The sequence below is a fragment of the Podarcis tiliguerta genome (genome assembly GCF_965153285.1).
Source record: "Podarcis tiliguerta genome assembly, chromosome: 5".
Classification (NCBI taxonomy): Eukaryota; Metazoa; Chordata; class Lepidosauria; order Squamata; family Lacertidae; genus Podarcis; species Podarcis tiliguerta.
Window position 1 is genome coordinate 96,136,003 of NC_139538.1, and position 25,364 is coordinate 96,161,366.

General features: G+C 44.1%; 1 protein-coding gene across 2 annotated transcripts in view; it reads right to left on the reverse strand.

The window, feature by feature from the left end:
• KIAA0930 overlaps positions 1 to 24,735 on the reverse strand; it is a 54,766-nt gene extending 30,031 nt beyond the window's left edge. The window contains exon 1 of one of the 2 annotated variants that reach the window (XM_083440873.1): positions 24,078 to 24,735. In XM_083440873.1, coding sequence (XP_083296999.1) covers positions 24,078 to 24,225 — 148 coding nt within the window. In that variant the 5' untranslated portion in view covers positions 24,226 to 24,735. The remainder of the gene's footprint in view (positions 1 to 24,077) is intronic. The other variant, XM_083440874.1, reaches the window with a different exon arrangement.
• Positions 24,736 to 25,364: the final 629 nt, after the last annotated feature.

A 25,364-nucleotide genomic window follows, 5' to 3' on the forward strand; every position in this document is an offset into this window, starting at 1 on the left:
TTTATGGAAGCGACTATCATTTGTTATTATTTTTATCATAAGCTCAGCCAAATATAATAAGTTGAAGTTGAGGAATGACAAAGGGAGAGAGTGGTAGATCACTGACAGTTTTTGATATTGGGTGGTAGATCTCAGGCTACTTGCAGTTGGATCTGCCTGGCCCTGACCATACCCTGAGTGTCAAGCGCCTATACCAGACAAGGAATGCACACGCCAGAGTTAACCCTTTACTGTCAAAGATAACACATTCACACACACACACACACACACACACACACACACACACTATATACACTTTATATACCAAACATGCAGCTGCGAGGAAACCATTTCTGTCCTGTGGGTGTACTTGCCAGCCACTTTCACTGGATCACCCTGGTTTTCTAAGAGAGGGAGAGAAACGTCTATCTACTTTCTCCACAACACACATCATTTTATATGCCTCTATCTTGTCCTCCTGTGCTCCTTTTTTCCTAAACTAAAAAGCCCTAGATGTTCTACTCTTTCTTCAAGAGAGAATGTGCTTCAGTCCCCATTCCCCTTTGTGCTTGTTTTCCAGCTCCACCTCCTTTTTTCAAAAGGAGTACAGTGGTACCTCGGGTTAAGTACTTAATTCGTTCCGGAGGTCCGTTCTTAACCTGAAACTGTTCTTAACCTGAAGCACCACTTTAGCTAATGGGGCCTCCCGCTTCCGCCGGAGCACGATTTCTGTTCTTATCCTGAAGCAAAGTTCTTAACCTGAAGCAGTATTTCTGGGTTAGCGGAGTCTGTAACCTGAAGCGTATGTAACCCGAGGTACCACTGTATTGGGAACTGCAAGTGGTTCAAATTTCTCACATGATAGGCAGGTGGATGAGGTTACAAGTAATCACAACTGTATCCTGCCCTTTCTCCAAGGAATTAATGGCTGTGCATATAGGGTGAACCCTATATGCGAGAACAAACCTCACTCAAGTCTCCTTCTGGGCTGAGCAGATATTTGAATCCAGGCCTGCTCCTGCCCAAGGCTGGCCCACCCTCCAGTATAGACCACAGGCACCTGGCTCCTAGAAGCCTCCTTTGTCCTCTGTGAAGAGAGATGCTGAGGCAACTCCCCTCCAGCATCTCCCTTAGTGTCTAAAGATACTAACTGACAAGGCTCAAAATAAGAAAATCCAGGGCAGCCTTAGGGCATAGTGAGAGATGTGCAAGAAATCCACAGCACAGAATTCACATTTCAAGAACGGGCCAAGAAGCCTAGTCAGCATTTTAAGCAGCACAGGCTCTCCTGAAATAGAGGTGCAGACTCTTTCGTCAGGCATATGAGGCAACCATATGCAAAACACCATGGTAATACATTAGCTTTAGGCATCTTAGCTTTGGGGGATCTGGTCTAAGACATGTCTGCTGTGCTAATTCTACAGCAGGAGGGACACCTGTTGCCCTCTAGTGGTTGGAGGACTGCAACTCCCATCAGCTTCCACCACCATGACCAATGGTGACCAATGATGGGAGCTGTTGCGCAACAATATCGGCTGCCCCAGCCTCGTTGTACACCTTCAAACTTGCTTTTGCCCATTGCAGTTGGTGTCCACTTCATGTCTATAGAACTGTGTCTCAACTTGTGGTTCTCAGACTGAGAAAGCCTTCGCAGTAATAGCCGAGGTTGCTTTATCTGAAGGTCCGTAGTGGTGCAGCAACAGGTAAACCACTACCACCGATCTGCTTCTGCAGTGCAGCACAGGAGCGACAGCCATGTTTATGCTCTGTTTATACACCGCTGCAATGAAGCCCAGCATGAGCTGCCTGCAACCTAGAGCACTGCCCAGAATCCTTTGCAACATGCAGAGGTTCTTCAGCAGATAAAGGTTCATTTATAATCCACAGATTTAACGGGAGGGCGTGAATAGGAGCCAACTCTTAGGGGCCAAGGTCTCTTTAGCTCCCCAATAAAATATTTGAGGGGGCTGGGTCCCTCAAAGTTGAGGGACATTACCATTCAGATGGTGTGTATGCACTACATCTTGAGATTGATTATGCAGGGTGGGGCTTACCTGCCCCCCATATTTTATTCAAGTTGGCACCCATGGGGGGGGGGAGTAAGTTTCAGGAGCTGCTCTCACCCCAAATACATTTACAACTTTCCCCCTTTCCAGGTGCCTCCCATCTAAGGTAAGTGGTGAAAGAAAAAGGGGAAAGATAGGAAGTCACTCATCTAGGCATCTTTCTTTTACTTTCTACAAGCTTCCTGGAAACAGTTTAATTTCACCCACCAATTAAATGCTATACAACACTCTTTAAAATGCCAACCTTAAAATGTCCACAATCCATTGAACCTGCGCCATAAGCAAGATAAAGTAAAGTTGAACTATTTATTTGTTCCCAATGTAATCTAAAATACTGTACTGGTCTGGTCTGCAAGGTGCACTAAGCCAAAACTTGGCCTAATGATCAGTTATGATTAAATGGGCACAAGATGTAGGTCACAACATTATGATGGAAGATTGGGTTAAATTATGGAAAACTGACTTAAAATTTACAGATTGTTCCCTATTGAAGGAGAATTACATGAAGATGATGTACAGGTGGTACGCAACACCAGTGCAGTTAGGGAAAATGTACAAAACTAGTTCAAATAGATGTTGGAAGTGTAAGGAAAAGGAGGGAACATTTTATCATATGTGGTGGGATTGTAAAGTAATTTAAAATTTTTGGGAAATGATATACAATGAATTGAAGAAAATGTTCCATTTAACATTTGTTTAAAAACCCGAGGCATTTTTGTTGGGGATTGTAGGGAAAAACCTGCCAAAAAAGTTGAAAAACATCTTCATGTATGCGACAACGGCCGCGAGAGTTCTGGTAGCACAAGGATGGAAGACTGAAGAAACTCCGACTAAAGAATCATGGCAAGAAAAATTTATGGACTATGCAGAACTGGCAAAACTGACACATAAACTATGAAATAAGGATAACTGTGACTTTAAGGATGAATGGGAACCTTTCACAAAGTATTTGAAGATGCAACAAAGCGAACTGGACTCCTTGGCAGGTTTTGAATAAACATCCACAATTTTTTTTACTGATAATAATTAGCTAAACAGAGGATCTATACCACTCTGTAACATGCAGAAGATAGCCTTATTGGAGAAACCAAAGACTGGAACTGAGGGAAGTCGGGGGTGGGGGTATGAGTTTTATGGGGGGAGGAAAAATGGGGGGGGGGGAAATAAGGATATGTTTTTGGAAAATATGTTTTGTTATAATTTTGAATAAAATTTATTTTTTTAAAAAAACTTGGCCTGATGAGACTGTGTGAGCTCCCAGACACATTGCCCCTCCCTGGTACCTTTCACTGCTGCAATGCACTGAGCGAAGCCAAGGCTTGGTTCAGTGATGTTGTCCAATGTGGTTAAGCCGGGGGCAAAACTAGGCTTTATTCCCCATGGGTGAAAGACCCAGTTTGGCAGACCCACGTGCATTTGTGTACACACACACAGGCTGGGACCCTCAATGATGCGCCTCTGGAAGCTTCACCTGGGGCAAAAATCCTGGCTAGCCCCTTCTCCCCCATATCTAGGGCTCTGGGTCAAGCTCTCTCTTCTCACTAACCACAAGCTGATCCTGGCAATAGCCTGCGGTTAGTGAGCAGAGAGAGCGAGCTTAACCTTGATTCCTGGTCCAGAGAAGTTGCTCAGCTAAATCTTGCTTAGCTTAGTACACCAGTACACCTCTTATTTCCTTGCTTTCCCTCTCAAAGCAATTAAGAATATTTCCAATTAAAGGGCCTCCAGCATGTTGAATCTCTTTCTCAACCAGAAGCCTTTGTACTCTTAATTACAGGTTTGCTCAAAATCTTTGGTTATAAGATTAAAATGCTGAGATACAAAGAGAATCATTTAAAGGGACGCCTAAGGCAGATCCGGCATTGCAGGGAGCTTTAAAAACAGCTTAGAAACCATCTGATGAACGAAAAAGGAAAATCATTGCCCTTGCCTATTTTATTTATACAATTCGTATCCCACTTTTCTATAAACAATTATATCCACAGCATCTTACAAGACCCAAATAATGTTAAAATAATCACTAAATTTAGTACATGCAATTACAAAGGAAAAAGAAATAAAAAGCAGCAGCAGACTAACACAAAATGGCTATAGATTAAAAGCTTGCTTTAATTGGGAGAGTTTTTAAAGCTCAGCTGGAAACAAGAAGAGCAGGAGCCCAACACATCTTCTCGGGGAAGGAATTGCAGAATGCTGGGGCCACTGCCCAAAGGCTCTGTAGCTGCCTGTGGTCTCTCTGAGGGTGCCAAAGAGCAGGGCCTCTGAAACTAAGCTTAGAAATCAGTCGGCTTCATGTGTGGAAAAAGGACTCAGGAGTTGTCGTAGCTGAAAGGATCATTCAGGGATTTTAAAAGGTTAGCATAACTTTGAAAGCACTTTAAACTGAGCCTGGAAAAGGACCGCCAACCAGTTTGAGGTAGCATCGGATGAACTACTGAATATTCTTTGATCTCCAGCTCCACTCAGAGACATTTTGCAACAACAGCAATTTCCAAAGCATCTTTAAAAGGCGACTGCAAGGGCAAGGAACCTGTGGTTCTTGATCAAACCTTGGCCCAAGAGGTTGTTGGGGGAAGTCACACCCACCTGCCATACACCTGACTTCATACACAACATCATATATGACATCAGGTGTGTGGCAGGGCAGGCCTTCAGAGGAACTGCTGGGGGCATATAGTGGGCTCCGATTTCTTCTTCGCAAGGGGGTCCACTCCCAACCGTCCCTTGGCTGATGAGGAAGAGGAGAGTGCCTTGTTCAAGGATGGGGAAATAATTTCCATTCACTAGAAACTGCTTCTCCCTCTTAGCACACCTATAGAGAATCCACAGTAATCCAATGTGAATGGATCTAGAGCGAGAATTATCATGGCCAGTTCTGATTTGTCTCACTAGCTGAAGCTAGTGCTTTTCACCAATATCATAATCTGAATAGCCAGACCTTTGGGCAGGAGGCGGGAGGTCTATGCATTTAATCTGTTCCTGCTGCCATTTGGACTCTATCCATATATAAGGTATTGTTTGTTTTGCTTTAGGTTTTCTATTGTGGTTTTGGCTTTTAATATATTCATGTAGGGTTTGGATGTAAACATGAAAGAAAGAAAGAAAGAAAGAAAGAAAGAAAGAAAGAGGGGAACCACTGGATCTACAAACTGTAGTTTGGATCCTAAACTGCTTGACTGGGGTGGGGGGTGGGGAGAAAGGTTGTCATTCCAGTTAGAACAGACAATATCTAGTCTGATCATAATTATTTTACAAAAATGACTTTAAAAACCATTCTACACTGCCTTGGCCTGAGGCAGTACAACCCAGACACAAGGGAAAACTAGGCCAGAACTGAAAGTGGGAAAGGTGGCAGTAATCCCTTCTTCCATAATCTAAAATTCTACACACGTCCAGCAGAGGTCACGTCAACCCTCCAAAACTATTTTTCTCCAGTTATATCTCACATCTTTTTGTTTTAGACAGCTGTTTGCCAGATGGGGCATGACAGCCATTTAAATACATACAATAAAAATGGTGCGAATAATATAAAAATATAAAAAGAGCCCTGCTGGGCTGGACCAAAGTTCCCTCTAGCTCAGGATCCCCCTTTCCCACAGTGACCCACCAAATGCCTCTGGGACGGGCAGAAGGGGGGCCTGTTGCTCTTCCCCCTGGCAAGTGAAATGGAGTGGCATATCATCTCTGAAACCTGGAAGCTGCATACAGTCACCAGCAAACACAGCTAATAGTCCATGACAGACTTGTCTAATGAATTTCCCTTTAAAGCCATCAAACCTAGTCATCTTCTAAGCAGTCTTTCTCAACCTGTGGGTCTCCAGTTGATGTTGAACTACAACTCCCATCACCCCTAGCTAGCAAGGCCAGAGCTCAGGGATGATGGGAGTTGTAGTCCAACAACATCTGGGGACCCACAGGTTGAGAACCGCTGTTTGCGGCATAGAAGTTCATAAACTGAGGCTATTCCTTTTGTCTGTCCTGAACTTCCTGCCAAGCTGGTTAATCAGATGAGCATGAATTCCAGTATTCTGAAGAAGAAAACCCTCTGTGTCACAGAATCATGGTCCTAGGTCTACACTATCTGTTCTGAGGTGCAGTGATCAGAACTCTGTACCTTCTTCAAATGTTTCCAGTTCTCTTTAATTGCCACTGCCTGCTCATCATCATCATCATCACTTTTAATTTGTATACCGTCTTTCTATCTTACAATACCCAAGAATAGAAGCTGAAGAAACGAAGAATGTACACCTTATAACAATCTAATGCAATACAAAAATGTGATAATAAAACATAACTTTAAAATAAGCAACCTACATCAAATAAAATAACATTCAACAATCATTAGAATAGTATAAAATAATATTTAATAAAAATTAGAACAGAAACCCACTCTAAATAATTTCTAAACTACAATAAATAAAACAACGGCAAGCCACAGTGCATAAAATAATACAATACAAATTGAGAAGCAGAGACTGGAGGGTGGAGCAAGGCAGGTGGAAGGAGGCCTTGCCTGATGGAGTCTCTCCCCTCACAGTTCTTCCTCCAGGCACAGCTTCCTTATGAGGACTCCCAGGGCTGTGTGTGTGTGTGTGTGTGTGTGTGTGTGTGAAAATCCCCATCATAGAATCATAGAATCATAGAATCATAGAATCATAGAATCATAGAGTTGGAAGAGACCACAAGGGTCATCGAGTCCAACCCCCTGCCAAGCAGGAAACACCATCAGAGCACTCCTGACATATGGTTGTCAAGCCTCTGCTTAAAGACCTCCAAAGAAGGAGACTCCACCACACTCCTTGGCAGCAAATTCCACTGTCGAACAGCTCTTACTGTCAGGAAGTTCTTCCTAATGTTTAGGTGGAATCTTCTTTCTTGTAGTTTGTATCCATTGCTCCGTGTCCGCTTCTCTGGAGCAGCAGAAAACAACCTTTCTCCCTCCTCTATGTGACATCCTTTTATATATTTGAACATGGCTATCATATCACCCCTTAACCTCCTCTTCTCCAGGCTAAACATGCCCAGCTCCCTTAGCCGATCCTCATAAGGCATTGTTTCCAGGCCTTTGACCATTTTGGTTGCCCTCCTCTGTACACGTTCTAGTTTGTCAGTGTCCTTCTTGAACTGTGGTGCCCAGAACTGGACACAGTACTCCAGGTGAGGTCTGACCAGAGCAGAATACAGTGGCACTATAACTTCCCTTGATCTAGATGCTATACTCCTATTGATGCAGCCCAGAATTGCATTGGCTTTTTTAGCTGCCGCGTCACACTGTTGGCTCATGTTAAGTTTGTGGTCAACCAAGACTCCTAGATCCTTTTCACATGTACTGCTCTCAAGCCAGGTGTCACCCATCTTGTATTTGTGCCTCTCATTTTTTTTGCCCAAGTGCAATACTTTACATTTCTCCCTGTTAAAATTCATCTTGTTTGTTTTGGCCCAGTTCTCTAATCTGTCAAGGTCGTTTTGAAGTGTGATCCTGTCTTCTGGGGTGTTAGCCAACCCTCCCAGTTTGGTGTCATCTGCAAATTTGATCAGGATGCCCTTGAGTCCATCATCCAAGTCGTTGATAAAGATGTTGAATAAGACCGGGCCCAAGACAGAACCCTGTGGCACCCCACTAGTCACTCTTCTCCAGGATGAAGAGGAACCATTGATGAGCACCCTTTGGGTCCGGTCAGTCAGCCAGTTACAAATCCACTGAGTGGTAGCATAGTCAAGACCGCATTTTACCAGCTTCTTTACAAGAATATCATGGGGCACCTTGTCAAATGCCTTGCTGAAATCAAGGTAGACTACATCCACTGCGTTCCCTTCATCTACCAGGCTTGTAATTCTGTCAAAAAATGAGATCAGGTTCGTCTGACATGACTTATTTTTCAGAAATCCATGCTGACTATTGGTGATCACAGCATTCCTTTCTAGGTGCTCACAGATTGTTTGCTTAATGATCTGCTCCAGAATCTTCCCTGGTATTGATGTCAGACTGACTGGGCGGTAATTATTTGGGTCCTCTCTTTTCCCCTTTTTGAAAATAGGGACAACATTTGCCCTCCTCCAGTCTGCTGGGACTTCGCCTGTTCTCCAGGAATTCTCAAAGATGATTGCCAGTGGTTCTGAGATCACATCTGCCAGTTCTTTTAATACTCTTGGATGCAGTTCATCTGGCCCTGGAGACTTGAATACATCTAAACTAGCCAAGTATTCTTGTACTATCTCCTTAGTTATTCTGGGCTGTGTTTCCTCTGCTGAATCATTTCCTCCAAATTCTTCAGGTCGGGCATTGTTTTCTTTATCGGAGAAGACTGAGGCAAAGAAGGCATTGAGGAGTTCTGCCCTTTCTGTGTCCCCTATTTGCATTTCACCATCTTCTCCTCTGAGTGACCCCACTGTTTCTTTGTTCTTCCTTTTGCTACGAACATACCCATAGAAGCCTTTTTTGTTGCTTTTAACCTCTCTAGCAAGCCTGAGTTCATTCTGTGCTTTAGCTTTTCTGACTTTGTGTCTACACGTGTTGGCTATTTGTTTGAATTCCTCTTTGGTGGTTTCCCCCCTTTTCCATTTTTTGTACACATCCTTTTTTAATCTTAACTCAGTTAAAAGTTCTTTAGATAGCCACCCTGGCTTCTTTAGGCACCTTCCATGTTTCCGTCTCATTGGTATTGCCTGAAGTTGTGCTTTTACTATCTCCCTCTTAACAAACTCCCAGCCATCATGAACTCCCTTTCCTTTTAGTATTACTGTCCATGGGATCTCACCCAGCACTTCCCTAAGTTTTATGAAGTCGGCTTTCTTAAAGTCAAGAAATTGAGTCCTAGTATGCTTGGCTGCTCCTTTCCGTTGTATAGTAAACTTCAGAAGAGCATGATCACTTGCGCCTAATGATCCTTCCACTTCTACCCCATTAACCAGGTCATCGACATTGGTTAGGACCAGATCTAAAATGGCTGTTCCTCTTGTTGCTTCTCCCACTTTCTGGACAATGAAGTTGTCTGCAAGGCCAGTGAGGAATCTGTTTGACCTTATGCTCTTGGCTGAGTTTGACATCCAACAAATATCTGGGTAATTGAAGTCCCCCATTACTACTATCTCCCTTCCTTTTGCATGCTTGGCCATCTGTTCCAGGAAGGCATCATCTATGTCCTCCGTTTGGCTTGGGGATCTATAGTAAACTCCCACAATGAGGTCACTATTATTCTTCTCTCCCTTAATTTTGACCCAAATGCTCTCACTTTGGCTTTGAGGTTCTAAATCTTGGATCTCTTCACAGGTATACACATCCCTGACATATAACGCCACTCCTCCTCCTTTCTTGTCTGGTCTGTTTCTCTGAAATAGATTGTATCCCTCCATTTTTACATTCCAATCGTGGGACTTATCCCACCAGGTTTCAGTGATGCCTATTATGTCATATTTAGTTTGCTGTACCAAGAGCTCAAGCTCATCTTGTTTATTTCCCATGCTTTGTGCATTAGTGTACAGACATTGAAGTCCATTAGTCATTCCCCCGTGTCTCTTATTTAAGGATTTTTTCCTCCCACCACTAGGTCTGCTTGCTGTTTGCTCCATTTGGTCTATGACATTTGGATGATCATCTTCATCAATTAATAGACTCCTTCCTTCAGGAGCACTGTCTCCCTCCCCCACATTAGTCAGTTTAAAGCCCTCCTGATGAGGTTTCTGAGTTTTTTGGCAAAAACATTCCTCCCAACCGTTGTGAGGTGCAGCCCATCGCTTGCCAGAAGTCCATCCTCAAGAAACTGCAGTCCGTGATCTAAGAATCCAAACCGTTCCTGTTTACACCATTTGCGAAGCCAGCTGTTTACTTCCACTATTTTCCTCTCTCTCCCTGGGCCACGTCGTTCAACTGGGAGGACAGATGAGATGACGGGGAGGACAGATGAGATGACGCCTTCAACGCCTTCCAGCATCTGCTCCATTCTCAAATGAGCACTTTACACAAATCTCACTAGATTATCAAGAGGCTCAACTGTCAAAGCGAATTGCTAGAATCTAATAGTTAGATGACATTGGGATGCGGGTAGCGCTGTGGGTTAAACCACAGAGCCTAGGACTTGCTGATCAGAAGGTCAGTGGTTCGAATCCCCACAATGGGGTGAGCTCCCGTGGCTCGGTCCCTGCTCCTGCCAACCTAGCAGTTTGAAAGCACGTAAAATGCAAGTAGATAAATCTGGTGGGAAGGTAAACGGCGTTTCCGTGCGCTGCTCTGGTTTGCAAAAGCGGCTTAGTCTTGCTGGCCACATGACCCGGAAGCTGTACACCGGCTCCCTCGGCCAATAAAGCGAGATGAGCGCCGCAACCCCAGAGTCGGCCACGACTGGACCTAATGGTCAGGGGTCCCTTTACCTTTACCTAATTGTTAGATGAACAAGAGAGGATAGGAGTAATCTAAAAACATATTCACAGATCTTGCAGAGCAAGCAGTTACAGACACACCAGAAATATGCTTCACCTTCGACCTCATAATAGGCCATTAGTAAAATCAAAAGGGTTTATACTGATCTTCAACTGAAACTAACCCTATGTATGTTGAGTTAATTTAATATTTGCATTGTACTTTTCGAATAACAAATGTCGAGCTCAGAGTAATCATAATAGTATTTTTAAAAAGCATACAAAGCAAACAGCAGCAACAAACTCATCAAAACAATTAATACAATTGAATAAAGTCATAGTAACTCATATACTTCTTGATCACACAGAATCTTATTCCAGACAACAACAAAATGGATTAGCTGTATGTACAACTGCCACTTCTCTCCTTCCTTGACTTATGCCCTTCCCAATCTAAAATCTAGACTGGGAACTCCTGAGCAAAAGGGGCTGTTGTTTTGCCTTGTAAACACCATGTTTTCAAAACTCCAAGTTAATTTTTGTCAGATGCAGAGTACGTGTTAGGGCTCCTGCTTGGATTCCATTGGCAACGGTCCCCTCTGGCAAAAGCGTGGCAAAGCAGAATGCCCCCCCCCCTTGCCACAGTGGTCACTGTCAGTGACACTTTTACACAAAAAGAGGATATGTCATACCAAGATGGTTGAGGTTTCTGTTGTTCTGATCAGGAAAATGTCTAGTTTCTAATCGGGAAAATTAATTTTAGACTTTTCTTGACAATGTGTTTTAATACTCACTTCCTGTTTTAACAAACTGCATGCACATTGAAAGGGGAAGGGGAACCATCTCCGATGGTGGCTCAGAAGCAGACCAGCAAACATGCATCTAAAAGCTAGCTGGTAGACAAAGCATTGCAGCATAGAACGTTATGGATACGTACAGAGCTGAAGTAATCACCTTGACAAAATTGCAGCCACTCTAGATCACTTTTCCTCAGAGAGGTTAGGCTGGCCTCAACTAGAGCCAGGGCTTTCTCGGCTGCGGCTCCAATCTGGTGGAACGCTCTGTCACAAGAGACCAGGGCCCTGCGGGACTTGACATCTTTCCGCAGGGCCTGTAAGACAGAGTTGTTCCACCAGGCCTTTGGTCAGGGCGCAGCCTGACTCCCTCCTCTGATTGTTGTTAGCCGCCCTGAGCCCGGCTTTGGTTGGGGAGGGCGGGATATAAATAAAATTTATTATTATTATTTATTAATGTAAGTGGCAACAGAAAAGAACCAGAGTGACCCAGATACCCTCTTGCCCGCAGATTGGGCATACCAGTCAAGTTTTTAAGATGCATTTTGGCTGTATATATAATAGGTGCAAATGCATAAATATTTAGGAAATATAAAATTAGTGTGTTAAATACCTTCAATATCTTAAGACATTTAAGACATTGCTTACACTTTGAAATTTTCAAGAGCATAAAAGTATTTCAGCAAAAAAAAAAAATCCAGGCAAAACTTTGAATTGGATTCAATATTTCGTGACATTTAAGCTACATGAAGCGTATTTTACTGATTCAGCCCCCAATTAAGCATTACAGTTCAAAAACTTTTCACTATTGGGAAAACATTTCAAGATATTTACACAGCACATAAAATTAACATGGTTCACTTCACCAACTTTATTATTTATGTACTGTATGTGTTTATTTATTGAAATACTCAGTGCTTTTCTTCGGGGGGGGGGGGAGGTGCCAGTCCTGCATATCCTTGAGTATCCCCAGAAAAAATGCACTGGAAATATTTATAAACTGCACTTTTATAGGATATATCAAGGTGGTCAATTTAGGTCAATGATTTTTTTCTGGAAAACTCACACCATTGTTTACCAGCTCTATGAATCTGTGCTTCACAGAACCTTAAGACACCACAAAAGTGGTTAATCTTAAGTATGGGTAGTGAAAGCAAACCAACTTCCAACTGCAGTTAGTGAAGGTGGCTGCTTTTTACAAACCATAGTTTAGATTAACCACAATTCAGAGTTCAGATGCCAAACTAAACCACAGCACATCGTAACAGAAGCAGGTGCTTTCAATCCCATCTTCATGGCTATTGCTGGAGGGGACCTGGTGAATGGGGAGCCGGGGAGCCCAGGGACTGCTAGCGTAGTTCTTAACAGTACTAACCCATGGTTTCATATTCCATCTGAATACTGCTGCTGTGTTGAAACATATTCTTACAAAGCATCTAGAAGAACATGTTTATGACCGATCCTGCACATTTCAGTTGCTGCCTCCGTTATTGATCTTCAGAGCTGTTGAGCACCCAAAGCTGTCATGCCCTTCAACTGGATTTGCAAATGCTCTGCAGTCCCCTTAAATCAATTCCTCTAAAGCGGAGCTGCCTGTTGGGGTTTGGCAGCAGCCCAATGGAGGCTTACTAATTCTGAAACAAGGTATCCCTGGAAGCCCTACTCAGCACTTTTCCATCACTAATAATAGAAGTGAGATCTAAATAATGATCATTTAAATTCTGGAGTTCCTCCAAATGCAGCCCAGGGAGTTCTACCACAGAACTGACTGCATTTTTTAAAAAAGTACTGAACTGCAGCCAAAGTTATATGTGGGCTTTTCTTTGGACCTCTGGCATCTTGCATTAATAGAAGAGAAAACACATTCTACTGCCAGGAAGAGATCTGAGTCCCCACACAAAAAATGGCACCGTCATGGATGCCTTCATTAACGGAGCACAACAAAACAGAAGCAGAGTGCATGCTTAGAACCCCTGGCATCCCTAGTTAAAGGATATTATGGAAGAACGGGGGAGGGGGGCAGGCTCTGACTGAGACTCTGGACTGCCACATTCAATGGGGCAGATCAAAGGTCTGGCTGTGTAAGGTGGTTTCATATTTTTTTAAAAAGCCTGTTTGCTATTTAAACCATTGTAAACTCTGAAAACAACATATGAAGAGCTATAGGGTTACGTCTCACTGAGATGTGTTGGCCTTCTGAACAGTTCACCCCAAATTTTAGCTCTTGTTTTCCTTAAGGGGAATTGACACAAGCAGAAGAAGCAAACCACAAGTTCTCCTTACTAATAAAATGGGAGTTAAATACTAAGAACAGATTGCTCACCCCTCTGTGACTTCCTGTATACAACTGACAGTAATTAAACACACGCACACCAATCTGAAAACCAAATAGTCATCAGTAAGGAATTTAAAGAGGTATGTTGTTGTTGTTAAGCTCAGCGCGCAGGGTTTGCTTCCTCTAAGTGGCAGATTATGTAGGGGGTGGGGATCAGAAGGTAGTGTCCTAAAAGCTTATCATACTGAAAGCAAGGGGTGTGATATCCAGCTAAGTCATACTGCATGACTAACGTTGGATATCACTCAAATCTTATGGTGGGAAGGGTCCTTTTCTATAGGTGCCAGAGGATATGAGAGAGAGAGAGAGAGAGAGAGAGAGAGAGAGACTTAATTGCGCACATTTCTAAGCTACGCAAGAATGCAGAGCCTGACACTACTGGCTGATGCTATCGAGGAAAAAATACAACAGAGAAAGAACCGATACTAAGGTACAGCCAGTTAGAGCTCTGAGCAGCAGCAGGATGCACATGTTAAGGGCAACACCTCAATGTGCAGCCAAGACCTGTGGTGACATCATCCAGTCTGCTGAGCAAGGAGAGTGAGTTAAAATCATGTCCTCCTGTCAGAACTCTGGAACAAGGCATAGGATGCCTTTATGCCACAGTTCTGCCACCAGGGGAATTGACAAGCAAGCAGAAACCTTTATTAACTTCCTGCTCACATTCCTTTTTCTTTTTCAGCAAGCTGCAAGACTAAGAAACAAAGCGGACAAGACAATCCGCTCTCCAGGCTGCCAGCCACCAATTAACCTAGATCACCCCTCCCTGCCCTTGTACAGTTTCAGAAATCCAAACACTGTTTAAGTAAATGCAACCGTAGTGTTGTTTTTCAACGGTTATCAAAAATATATTTGACACACAAATTAATAGGTCCAACAATCAAATAGATAATTTTAGTGACCTGCTTTTTCATCAATTAAAGCCTATTACATTTACATAAATGTGCATGTTACCAAAGTCTGACTGTGGATGTTGAAGAAAGTGCAAGGTAGCTTTTGCTTACAAAACTGTAGCTACACATTGATAGAAAGAGCTGCCAGCTTTCACATTTTATTTTTTTTATTCCTCATTACAGTAATAAAAGAGATTTAAATATCAACATCAATTTGTCCCACATGTTTTCTGGATTCAGCCATTACAAGTTTGACATAGGAACAGACTACATTGAAGAGTTCCCACATCAATTCCATATACCAAGAGTATACCAGGCTCACACTTACGTAACTCAAAGGACACCATTCATACATGAGAGAGGCATCAGCAGACAAAGGGGTGAGCAGGAGGTGTGCCACAAACTGTAGAAAAAACCTGGGGGGTGGAACTGCCCCATAAGTAACTTAAAAGTACAGAATGTTCAGTGGTTCAGATGGGGGGTGCCAATTGAAATAGGGGGCCAGAGACACATTATGAAGAAAGCACCGATGTCAGAAAAAGTCACTTCCTGATTCACAGTGTAAAGCAATTTTTATATGTCCGCTGGAACAGAAAATGATTCAAGAAATCCTGTATTTTAATATGGGCACAACTGGGCAACTGCAAATCCACCCTCCCAAAGCCCAAAAGGCAGCAGCAAAGACAAGACTACTCTAATTCAGTTCTTCTTTAGCAGGAGAAGTTTAAAAATGTAAGTGCCAATGCAAATTTTCACAGCAAATACAGTCCATTATCCCCCAAACTGCAGGTTAGGAAAGAGTGTCTTATGAAAGCCCTGCTGTGTAGCTCATACACTGGTCAGGCTCCAAAAAACAAGCTTCCAGTGTTGTCCAGAGATACTGGACCCCATCACAGGTTGAGAGATGGGCTACAGCTATCCATTGTTTTTATCCTCAGATTGCAGGTCGGTCTGAGAAAATAATGCACAACAAGCCTGCAATGTAGTTGATCATTCTACCTCTATTGCAAGTGGCAGGGGGGGCTATGCTCAAAATCCACTGTTAAATGCACACCAGAAGTAGGATGACTTAGTTTGCCTCCTCTCACCACCCCCTCAGCCAAACCCATTGGCTCGGCTGCAAACTGAACTCCTGAACTATTAAAATATTCCAGATGACAAACACTTGGAATTAGGGATTTCTGCCTTTGGAGCTAACTTTTGTGTTATCTACATCCTCAGCCACAGGCTTAGCAGGGCCAGATAGGCAGCTGCTGAGGGTACAGAAATCAGAGAGGAGCAGTACTCTCCATTGAGGGACAGGGTGTTTTATACAGATTAGTTTTGGTTATATCGTATAAATTTCTGATAATCTTTTACTTTTATCTGTATTGAAGTAATTCATACATTAGAATTGTTGTTTACGTATAATTGAAATAGATAGTCCATAGAGTAGATTAGTGGTTATGTTGAAGAGAGATTCCAAAAGTTACAACATTATAATTCCCTATTTGGCTACCTGTATGATATATACAGTATCAACAAAAAATATCTACTAAAGATGTACTTAATGCCTGTGAGAATTTGGAAAAACCACTACTGCAAAAATATTGATGCTGAAGATGTGTGCTGTGAACTTATAACAATAGTTCAAAGACTTCCAAAGTCTATGCAGCTACAAGGAGAACTTCTCTTCATACTACAATAAAAACTCCTGGATAATGCGCCTAATGTTTCTGTTGCTCTAAGGATCGTTCTCCCACTTCTTCCCTTGTCAGTGGCAAGTGGCGAACGCAATTTCTCAAAGCTCAAACTTATAAAAACTTATATACGCTCAACAATGTTGCAGAAGAAACTAGTTGTTGGCTTGGCAGCTATATCCATTGAACATGCCCAAGCATCAAGGCTCGACTTAAAATAATTGGTGGGGAAATTTGCAAAGGAAAAGGAACGGAAAGTGAGATTTGGATCTTCTTTTGCATTTCAGAAAGATAATTAAAGGTTGTTGTATTATATATTCTTGCAATTTAAAATAAATTTAGCAATTTCAAGTTTTGTAGTTTTCATTTATTTCTACAATACATCTGTTTTTGAAAATTGAATTTAGCAATGCGGGGGGGGGGGGGGTTGCAGGTGCAAGTTGTTAACCTTGCCTAGGGCTCAAAACAGCCCTACATGTGAGGGAAACTGCAACATTTTGTTGAAGGGCCCACTTGTTGAGAAGGAAAGAAAGGAATTGACCCTCAATGAGGAAGGGAGGCCTTTCTAAGGAAAACAGTTATCTGAAGTAGGCAGAACTCAGGTTGTATGTGTGCCCAAAATAAGCTGCCACTCACAATGACCCAACCTCATGTGGAAGGATGATGTGCCTTTGTAGCAAACAGGGAAGTATATGTCAATTCCAGACACAAAAACATTATTACTCAGATAGATTGTTATTCCTTAAAGAACTGTTATTCCTTAAAGAGCCAGCGCGTCTCGTTTTTCTGCAGGGTTCAAGCCTGTTTACCAACTCCAACCCTTGGAAATCCTCCCCATTGGCCCACAGGCATGAATTCTGGCTACTATGACCAGTCAATACTGACAGACACCACCTCAACATATTCTAGGGCTGAGCCCTAGCAATGAGTGAAAGCAAGCCGCCCACCCAGAGTGTTCCGCACAAACTCACACACAAAAAGCACCCCACAACTTTCTTGTTGAAGTTAAGGTTAAGTAACAGTGTCTCACGCAAAAGGATAAATCCTTTACAAATCTGGCATGAATTATGCAAAGCATGAAGGAATTATGTATTACCATTTCTACTGGAGAAGTATCTAATGGAGATAATCACAGATTACTATGCTAGGTGTGACACAGATGACAAAGAAATAGGTGGGTGGCCAATTCTAGATGGCCAAGAAGAAAAAAGAGGGCACACATTTGCACATGCTTATATATACTGGAACGTGTCCAGAGGAGGGCAACCAAAATGGTCAAAGGCCTGGAAACGATGCCTTATGAGGAACGGCTAAGGGAGCTGGGCATGTTTAGCCTGGAGAAGAGGAGGTTAAGGGGGGATATGATAGCCATGTTCAAATATATAAAAGGATGTCACATAGAGGAGGGAGAAAGGTTGTTTTCTGCTGCTCCAGAGAAGCGGACACGGAGCAATGGATCCAAACTACAAGAAAGAAGATTCCACCTAAACATTAGGAAGAACTTCCTGACAGTAAGAGCTGTTCGACAGTGGAATTTGCTGCCAAGGAGTGTGGTGGAGTCTCCTTCTTTGGAGGTCTTTAAGCAGAGGCTTGACAACCATATGTCAGGAGTGCTCTGATGGTGGTTCCTGCTTGGCAGGGGGTTGGACTTGATGGCCCTTGTGGTCTCTTCCAACTCTATGATTCTATGATTCTATGATATATAGATAGACAGAAAGAAAGGATTGCAACAATTCAAACAGAAGGGCACTCCATCCGCAAATAGTGGTGAAGACTGTGCCCAGGGAGACTTGCACACCTGCTCAGCCTGCTGCCCAGGTGCCAACTGCTGATGGAGAATTTCTGGGCTTCTCCTGCTCTCCCTCCTTGAGCTTTTTTAGCCTTAAAGCTGACTTGGGCTTGACAGCCACTCACCAAGGGAAAAGAACGTATTCTCGCTCTCTTTTCCAAAGACAGTCCCTATTCTTCGCTGTCTCTTGTAAAACCCCATCCTGTATTGCCATTTGGAGAGGCCCAAGGGTGCTTTCTTAAGAGGTCACTGTGTTCTGATGCATGCTAGACCAGGCCCTTTCCCCTGGGCCTTCAGAGGCAATATTTCCAGGCGGGTGAGCGCATGGAAACGGCACCTCAAGCTCTAATGCGCAGTAGCATGCTGCTTTGCTGCTGCTTCTTTTCCACCCTTGCCATCCTGAGTCAGGAGTCATCAAAGTTAGTCACCAGGTCAGCAGAGACACCTTCTCATCCTTCTGGATGGCTACACCTGCTGGGTTCAAAAGCCAGCACAAGGATGCCCTCCCCACCCTAGAACTTGAGGTGGGTGGGAGGGAGAGAGAGAGAGAGAGAGAGAGAGAGAGAGAGAGAGAGAGACTCTACTGTACAGTTGCTCTATTTCCATCACTAGGATTTTAATCCAACATTATCCAAAACACATTTGTAATTTGTTATAAGATAATAGGGGAATTCCAGGAACATGTCAATCTACTGTCCCATTTTTCATTTTCACATATAGTTACCATGTTCTATGTCATTCTAAATTTCCAACGTTCAGTATCTGGCAAAAGTTTCTCAAGATGGTATTCTACACATGAATAAAACAACCAGAAGCATGATAAGCAAAGCATGACTCAGAATTTGTCTAATTTTCCCCCCTAAGTACAGTTTAAAAAATCTCTCAAGAAAACAGAGTCTAGGTTAATTGCCCTTTATGGTATTGATAGTTTTGGTTTCTCATTTGGAGAAATGATAATAAATTTTGCATTAGGAACAAAATTAGATGAGCTTAGGACACTAAAATGTATGATGGTTTAGTGTGTTACATTAGTTACAAAAACACATGCCCCCCCCCAACAAATGAAAAGAAAAAAAACTACATAATTTAACTTCATTCTCTTCTTTGAGATTCTTAGATATATTAATTGAAATGTGCTTTTCATATGTTTCTTGGGAGCCATGTAACACAACAATGGTGCAACTTATATAGCATAAATGTGTTGTCATGTGCACTATTTAATAATAATAGTGAAACAAAAGCTGCACGTTCAGAGGCAGCAATAAATATCCCTCTAAACTAGGGACAGGGAACCTGAGGCCATCCAGATGTTGCCAGATTCTGTCAGCCAAAGTTGGCACGATCCACACTTAGGCATGGGGGGAGGACAACCCAACAACAGATGGAGACAAAGAGCCATAGCTGGCCAGCGTGAGTGGGGGTCACCCGGTTGATCCCTGGTCTGATCCAGCAAGACTTTTCTGACACACGTACCAAAGCACAGGGTTTGGCATGTATACTGCAACAGGTACTGGACTGGCACTGACTCATACTGTTGTTTAAATCTGGCCCATTTGCCAAAAACATCAACCACTCTTGCAGCAGGCAAAACAGATTAAAGGAAGAGGACAAGGCAGGCACTCAGCGTGGTTTTTCTATTAGGGATAGCAGATCAAGGTATCTGCTGCCTCTGCCTCAGGAGCCCCTGCTTTTTGGTGTCTGGATAGAAGAGTGAAGCCATTATTGTACCTCACTGCACCCCACATTGTCAAGGGTCATCCAGTAATTTTCCATGGAAATTACAAAGATGCACAGCAAGTCTCATTTTTAGGTGCATGGTTTTTTGCCCTTTTCATAACCAGGGTCACACTACTTTTATTCTGAAGGGAACGGAGCCTGGTGAGTCACTGAACCAGCACCATATTCCCAATCTAGATTGGGCCCCTGCTAATGGCACTTTCAGGGCCCGCCAGCTGCTTTTCCTAAAAATAAAAGTAACCGTGTGTGTATGTTTGTTTTTGAACTCTGACATGCAGTTTGGCCACAAATTAGGCAAAGTAATTAGCCCTATGCAAATATGCTTAATTTCTATAATTTATACAGGTCACAGTTTTCAAATTGCTCTGTGCAGGATTTCTCCCTTTCTGTTTTAAAAGCAGAACACAAATTGCCCTGCTTATGTGAGATGATGCTATATGGACATCTGATATTTTAACAGACTTTTTCACTGTTACAATGACCCCTCTTATATGTGATGTCACAGACTGAGGATCAGATCTCCTGATGTAATTAAAATAAACAGCTCCAGTAGGCAGGAGCATGCAGTTTATTGCTGAAATAGCTGGAAATGGAGATACAACATGACTCTTTATGTGTTAACATAAAGAGGAAATGAAATCTTGGCTAGATTTATTTACAGTACTACATTAAAAACATAAGACTGAACATACAGAAAAATAGATATATGGTACATGGAACAAAAATATAAATAGCGGGCAACATTCCTGAAGTGAAAGGGACTGGTCAAAACTGATGACTGGCCTATACTTAGATACAGCTTCATTATTTTACCTTGTGACTGCAAACATTTTACAGATTTGGTCACATGCATACATATTTGCACTGGAAAAACTGCAAGAGCAAAAATGAATACATAACCTAAGTCACTTTGACAGAGAACAGTATTATATTCAGAATCCCAAGCTACCCACATTGCCTTCCTTGGCAGTTATTTCACAATAGGCTTCTAAAGAGATGGATTGGGCTGTATAGATTTTCTCAAGCTTACTGTTTTCTAAAGAAGTACCTAGCATGAACAACAAGAATAGAGAATCTTTAGCCTCTACTTGCACAGACCCAAAGGTAGCTCACTTAGACCCTGACAGACACTATGAAGTCACTCAGAGCAGGGAGGGTCTGATTCAGATGGAGGTGGAGGTGGGAAGAAAAGCTAAACAAAAGAACATCAAACCATCTAATAAGCTTGTGATTTCACACACACCCAACAACAACATATAACTCAGTCCGACAATAACCAGAGAACTGCTGCATTATCAAACACTGGGACAGAATTCAGGTGCTGTGTAAGAACTGCTGGTCAGTCCAAGACATCTTGGCACTACGGTGGCACATCAGACACAAGGTAGTGGCAGCATACAAAAGAGAAACAGAGAGGGCAGAATGCAACTTTAACAACAACAACAACAATAATAATAATAATAATTTATTTATACCCCAGCTACTCTGGGCAGCTCCCAACAGAATATTAAAAATAGAATCAGGCATTAAAAACTTCTCTAAACAGGGCTGCCTTCAGATGCCTTCTAAAAGTCGGGTGGTTGTTTATTTCCTTGACATCTGGTGGGAGGGCGTGCCACAAGGCAGGAGCCACTACCGAGAAGGCCTTCTGCCTGGTTCCCTGTAACCTCACTTCTCGCAGGGAGGGAACCATCAGAAGACCCTAGGAGCTGGACCTCAGTGTCCAGGCTGGACGATGGGGGTGGAGACGCTCCTTCAAGTATACTAGGCCAAGGCTGTTTAGGGCTTTAAAGGTCAGCACCAACACTTTGAATTGTGCTCGGAAATGTACTGAGAGCCAATGTAGGTCTTTCAAGACCGGTGTTATAAGGTCTCGGCGGCCGCTCCCAGACACTTAAACTTGGCTAGGGGCTGGCCACTCTGAATGCCTAATTTGTTGCAATAAAGCAGCTACAATGGCAGTACAACCAAAAGGCAACGTTACAGAAAAGTCACTCACTTGACTCAAATAAAAGTTCATTGCAGAAACATCCACCACAAATTGCTTTTCCACACTTTCAACCTTCAGAGAACACTTTCCACACCAACTATTCTACTGAGGAACCCACATGCCTGTGCCCCAGAGCCCTTGAACGCTACGGAGGATTTTAGAAAGTGCCCTAGAGTGTCCACTTCTTTCATGTGGGGCTGTTGGACCTCATCTTGACCTTCTGTGAACCCTGAGAGCCCCATAGAACCCAAGCAACTTGTGACTGCACATAGGCAAACAGGCTACCTGCCGTGGTTGACAGGCTCAGGGAATGTTGTGTACCATTACTGATGTTTCCACTGGGAAAGGGAAACTCTGTTGTGCCCCCAAATAAATTTTATGATTTGAGGTGGGGGAGGGAGGACAAAATAACTCAGCTGTTCTACAGGAATGTATTCCTAGGAGAGTAAGCAAGGCAAACCTGTTAGAAGTTTTGACCAACATCTTCAAAGGATATTAGAAGCAACAGAAAAGAGATTACTTTTAAAGCTCTTAACCTATTTACACAGAGATTAGGCCAGATCCTATCCAGACATAGACCTCAGAACACACAGCAGGTGTTGGATCAACACAGGAAGCAGTCAAGGTCCAATTTCTTTTTGGGGGGCGGGATGTGGGGAGAGAAAAAGATACTCTTGTTTACATGGCTTTCTAGATACAGAAGTACACAGCCAGCTTTATTCTCTCAGCATAAAGCTTCAGTTTTGTTTTCCAGTTTGTTTTCTCCCAGAGAAATAAAATCAATGCTGCTTTATCAAATTCCCTCACAGATGGCTATGGATTGTTTCCATGTGATGTGAGATCTCAGCTGTTAGGCAGAGTCCGCACATGCAAAATGCTCCTGTGGCTCCTGCTCTGACAATAGGATCCATGCACCATAAATTACGGCCATGAGTCAGAGATAAGGGAGACAATGAAGAAAAGGCTAGACTGAGCGAGTGTGCAAGTAAAAGAGGAGGGGAAAGAGGGAGAACCAAGCCATGTGGATTTCAATTAAACTATGATGCTGCTGCAGTGCTTTCCAGTGAGCCCCCAGAAATGCACACTCTCCATCCCTTTCCTGCTATCTAGCTGTCTTCTCCCATCCATCTATCTCAGACTAGTAAATAGCCCAACAAAAACGTTTAATAGCTCAGACAGGCATATCTCTGCTAGCCTGATGCAAACACAGACTGAAGGGGAAACAGAACCCAGACTCTCTTACCGCTTGCAAAGGCCTCTCTGTGGGGAGACAGTTCTCTTTCGCCACAAGCAGTTGGACTAGTGGCCACTTACAACAGTCTCCTGATCAATTTAACAACCGAAAGATAGGACAAACTTTGTCCAATCTAGACAAGCAACCTCAAGACAGTCATGTACTGCTCCACTGCAGTTTTCGGCATTGTTAAGGGAGCAACAGGCATCAACTATACATTGAAGCAATATACAGAAACCCCAAACATGTGGAGTTTGGGGCCTAGTAACCATATTTTGACAGGCAGAGTGTTTCTGCTTAGCATGCTGTTTCTCATACCTCAAGATTGCCTACATAAGAGCATGTGATGTGGGCTAGCTAACAGAATAATACATGCTTCCCACTGTTATATTCACAGATCACCAGCAGACACAAATTCCCACCCTGCTTTCAGCATCTGCTTATCAGCTGAGCAGGAATCCCTGAAGTGAACAGGAGGGGAGGGGAAGTTTGTCATGAAACTATCTCCTAAAATTACCTTTTTTTTGTTTAGGTAAATAAAAATCTTTTTTGGGGGGAGTACAAGGAGTCTTGTATTCTCTTGTGGGGTTTATATGCTCCTGGGCCCACCTCTGGCATATCTTAACCCTTGAAACATACGAAGGAGGGACAGGAACCACTGAGTCCCTGAGCAAGTGCAGAGTACATTTCCTTCCCCACTAAATATCGATAAAGAGCTGAATCTTATCTGGAATCTGGCGGAAGGATTTGCAGATCACAGGAGGCTGTTTCCAAGCAGACCTGGGTACTGGCATGTCTTCTTCTTAGAAATTAAGTAGGCCTCCTTTGCATTGGTTCACACCCTAAAAGCTATGGATCTATAAAGTAGCCAAAAACTGGGCTGCCACTTTTATAACAACAAAGAGCGGGATGTCTTGGTTCTGTGCCTTTGACAGCAGCCTCGCCCGCTCAGAGAAACGCAGCACATGAACTCCCCCTCCTCCCTTTATCTCCATGGCACGAAGAAGGGTCGGCTGCCAGGTTTCTGTGGCTACCGGGTTGCCTTTGGCCCTGTTGGTCTGTCTCTTCCAATCTGGAAAGGTGGCAAAGGCCAGCCAAAGCTGCGCGCTGCGTTGATTCTGTTTCAGCAGCAGCAACAACACGCACCGCTAGGGAGGCGCATCGGGGCAGAGAGCTGCCCTGGCGGGGGTGTCCGCCCTCCTCCCCCCGGCCACTCACTCACTCACCCAGCCCGCTGATCTCCTGGCGGATGTTGACGCGGTTCCTCTCCTCCACTATCGCCCGAAGCATCTGCTGGAGAGATCGGTCCAAGTCGCCTCCGTCCTCCTCGTCTTCTCTGGGCCCAGCCTGGCCGAAGGGCTTGAAGGATGCCATGCCGACGCCCCCCGAGATGCGCTCATCGCAGTCTGCCGGGGAAGGGGGAGCGGCGGCGGCGGCAGGGCATCCCCCTTCCTTCCTCCTCCTCCTCCTCTCTTTCGAGGTCGGGGAGGAATCCTCTTTAAAATATATGTCTTTTTCTGCCTTCGGCGGGAGAAGACGAGAGGGCGATGCGCCGGGCTAAGGGCTGCTTTTGTCAGGGGCTGAGCCGGGGACCCCGCGGGAAGGACAGAGGCGCGCTCGGCTTCCCTTCCATGGCCCGAGCGGCGGCGGAGAGAGAAAGCATCGAGGTGTTCCCAGGATGAAGTCCGGCGCTGCTCCGCGGCGCGCTTCCCCAGGCAAAGTCCGGAGGCGCTTCCGCCGCCCCGATCAGCTGAGAGGCTGCGGCGCCAGGCGCCCGACCAGCACTTCCTGCAACACGCGGCCAGGGCGGCCGGGAGAGGAGGAGGAGCAGGAGGAGACGCCGCCGCCGCCGCCGCCGGGGCTGGCAGCCAATGGGCGCGCCCAGCAAGGAGGGGAGCCGAGCCGCTGAAGTCATCGCGACACGAGGAGGGAGGGAGGGAGAGGAGGCCGGCGAGACACGGAGGGGACCCGGCCTGGCCTCCAGCTCCCTTCCCCCCTTTGCTCGCGCGATTTTTTCTTTTATCGATAAGAGATACCCTGGAAAACAAATAGAAACCACTCCTGTCCCTGCTTGATTTATAGAATAGAACACCGCACTTTATAAGATGACCATGAGAACATGGATCGTGCCCAGAATATTATACTGATGGTCCTTGAATCTTCCCTCTGCACTCGCCACACCCCACACTCCCTCTTCTTGTTCCTAGATCACCCTCATGGTCCGGCACATCGTAAGAACAGGTTTTCATAGGGAAAGCACACGCCCCCCCCCCCCGCCTTTGTATTGTATGAATGCCACTAGCTCCTAGGCCAGACGTGTATAGAGTAGCTCTAGTGCTCTGTACATAAGGACATAAGAAGAGCCAGCTGCCTCAGCCCCATGGCCCTTCTGGTCCAGCATCACAGCAGCCACCCAGAGTTGCTGGGGAAACCCAGCCAGATTGGGGGCGGGGTATAAATAATAAAATTATTATCATGATCATCATTATTCTTATAGCCAAGCAGATGCCTGT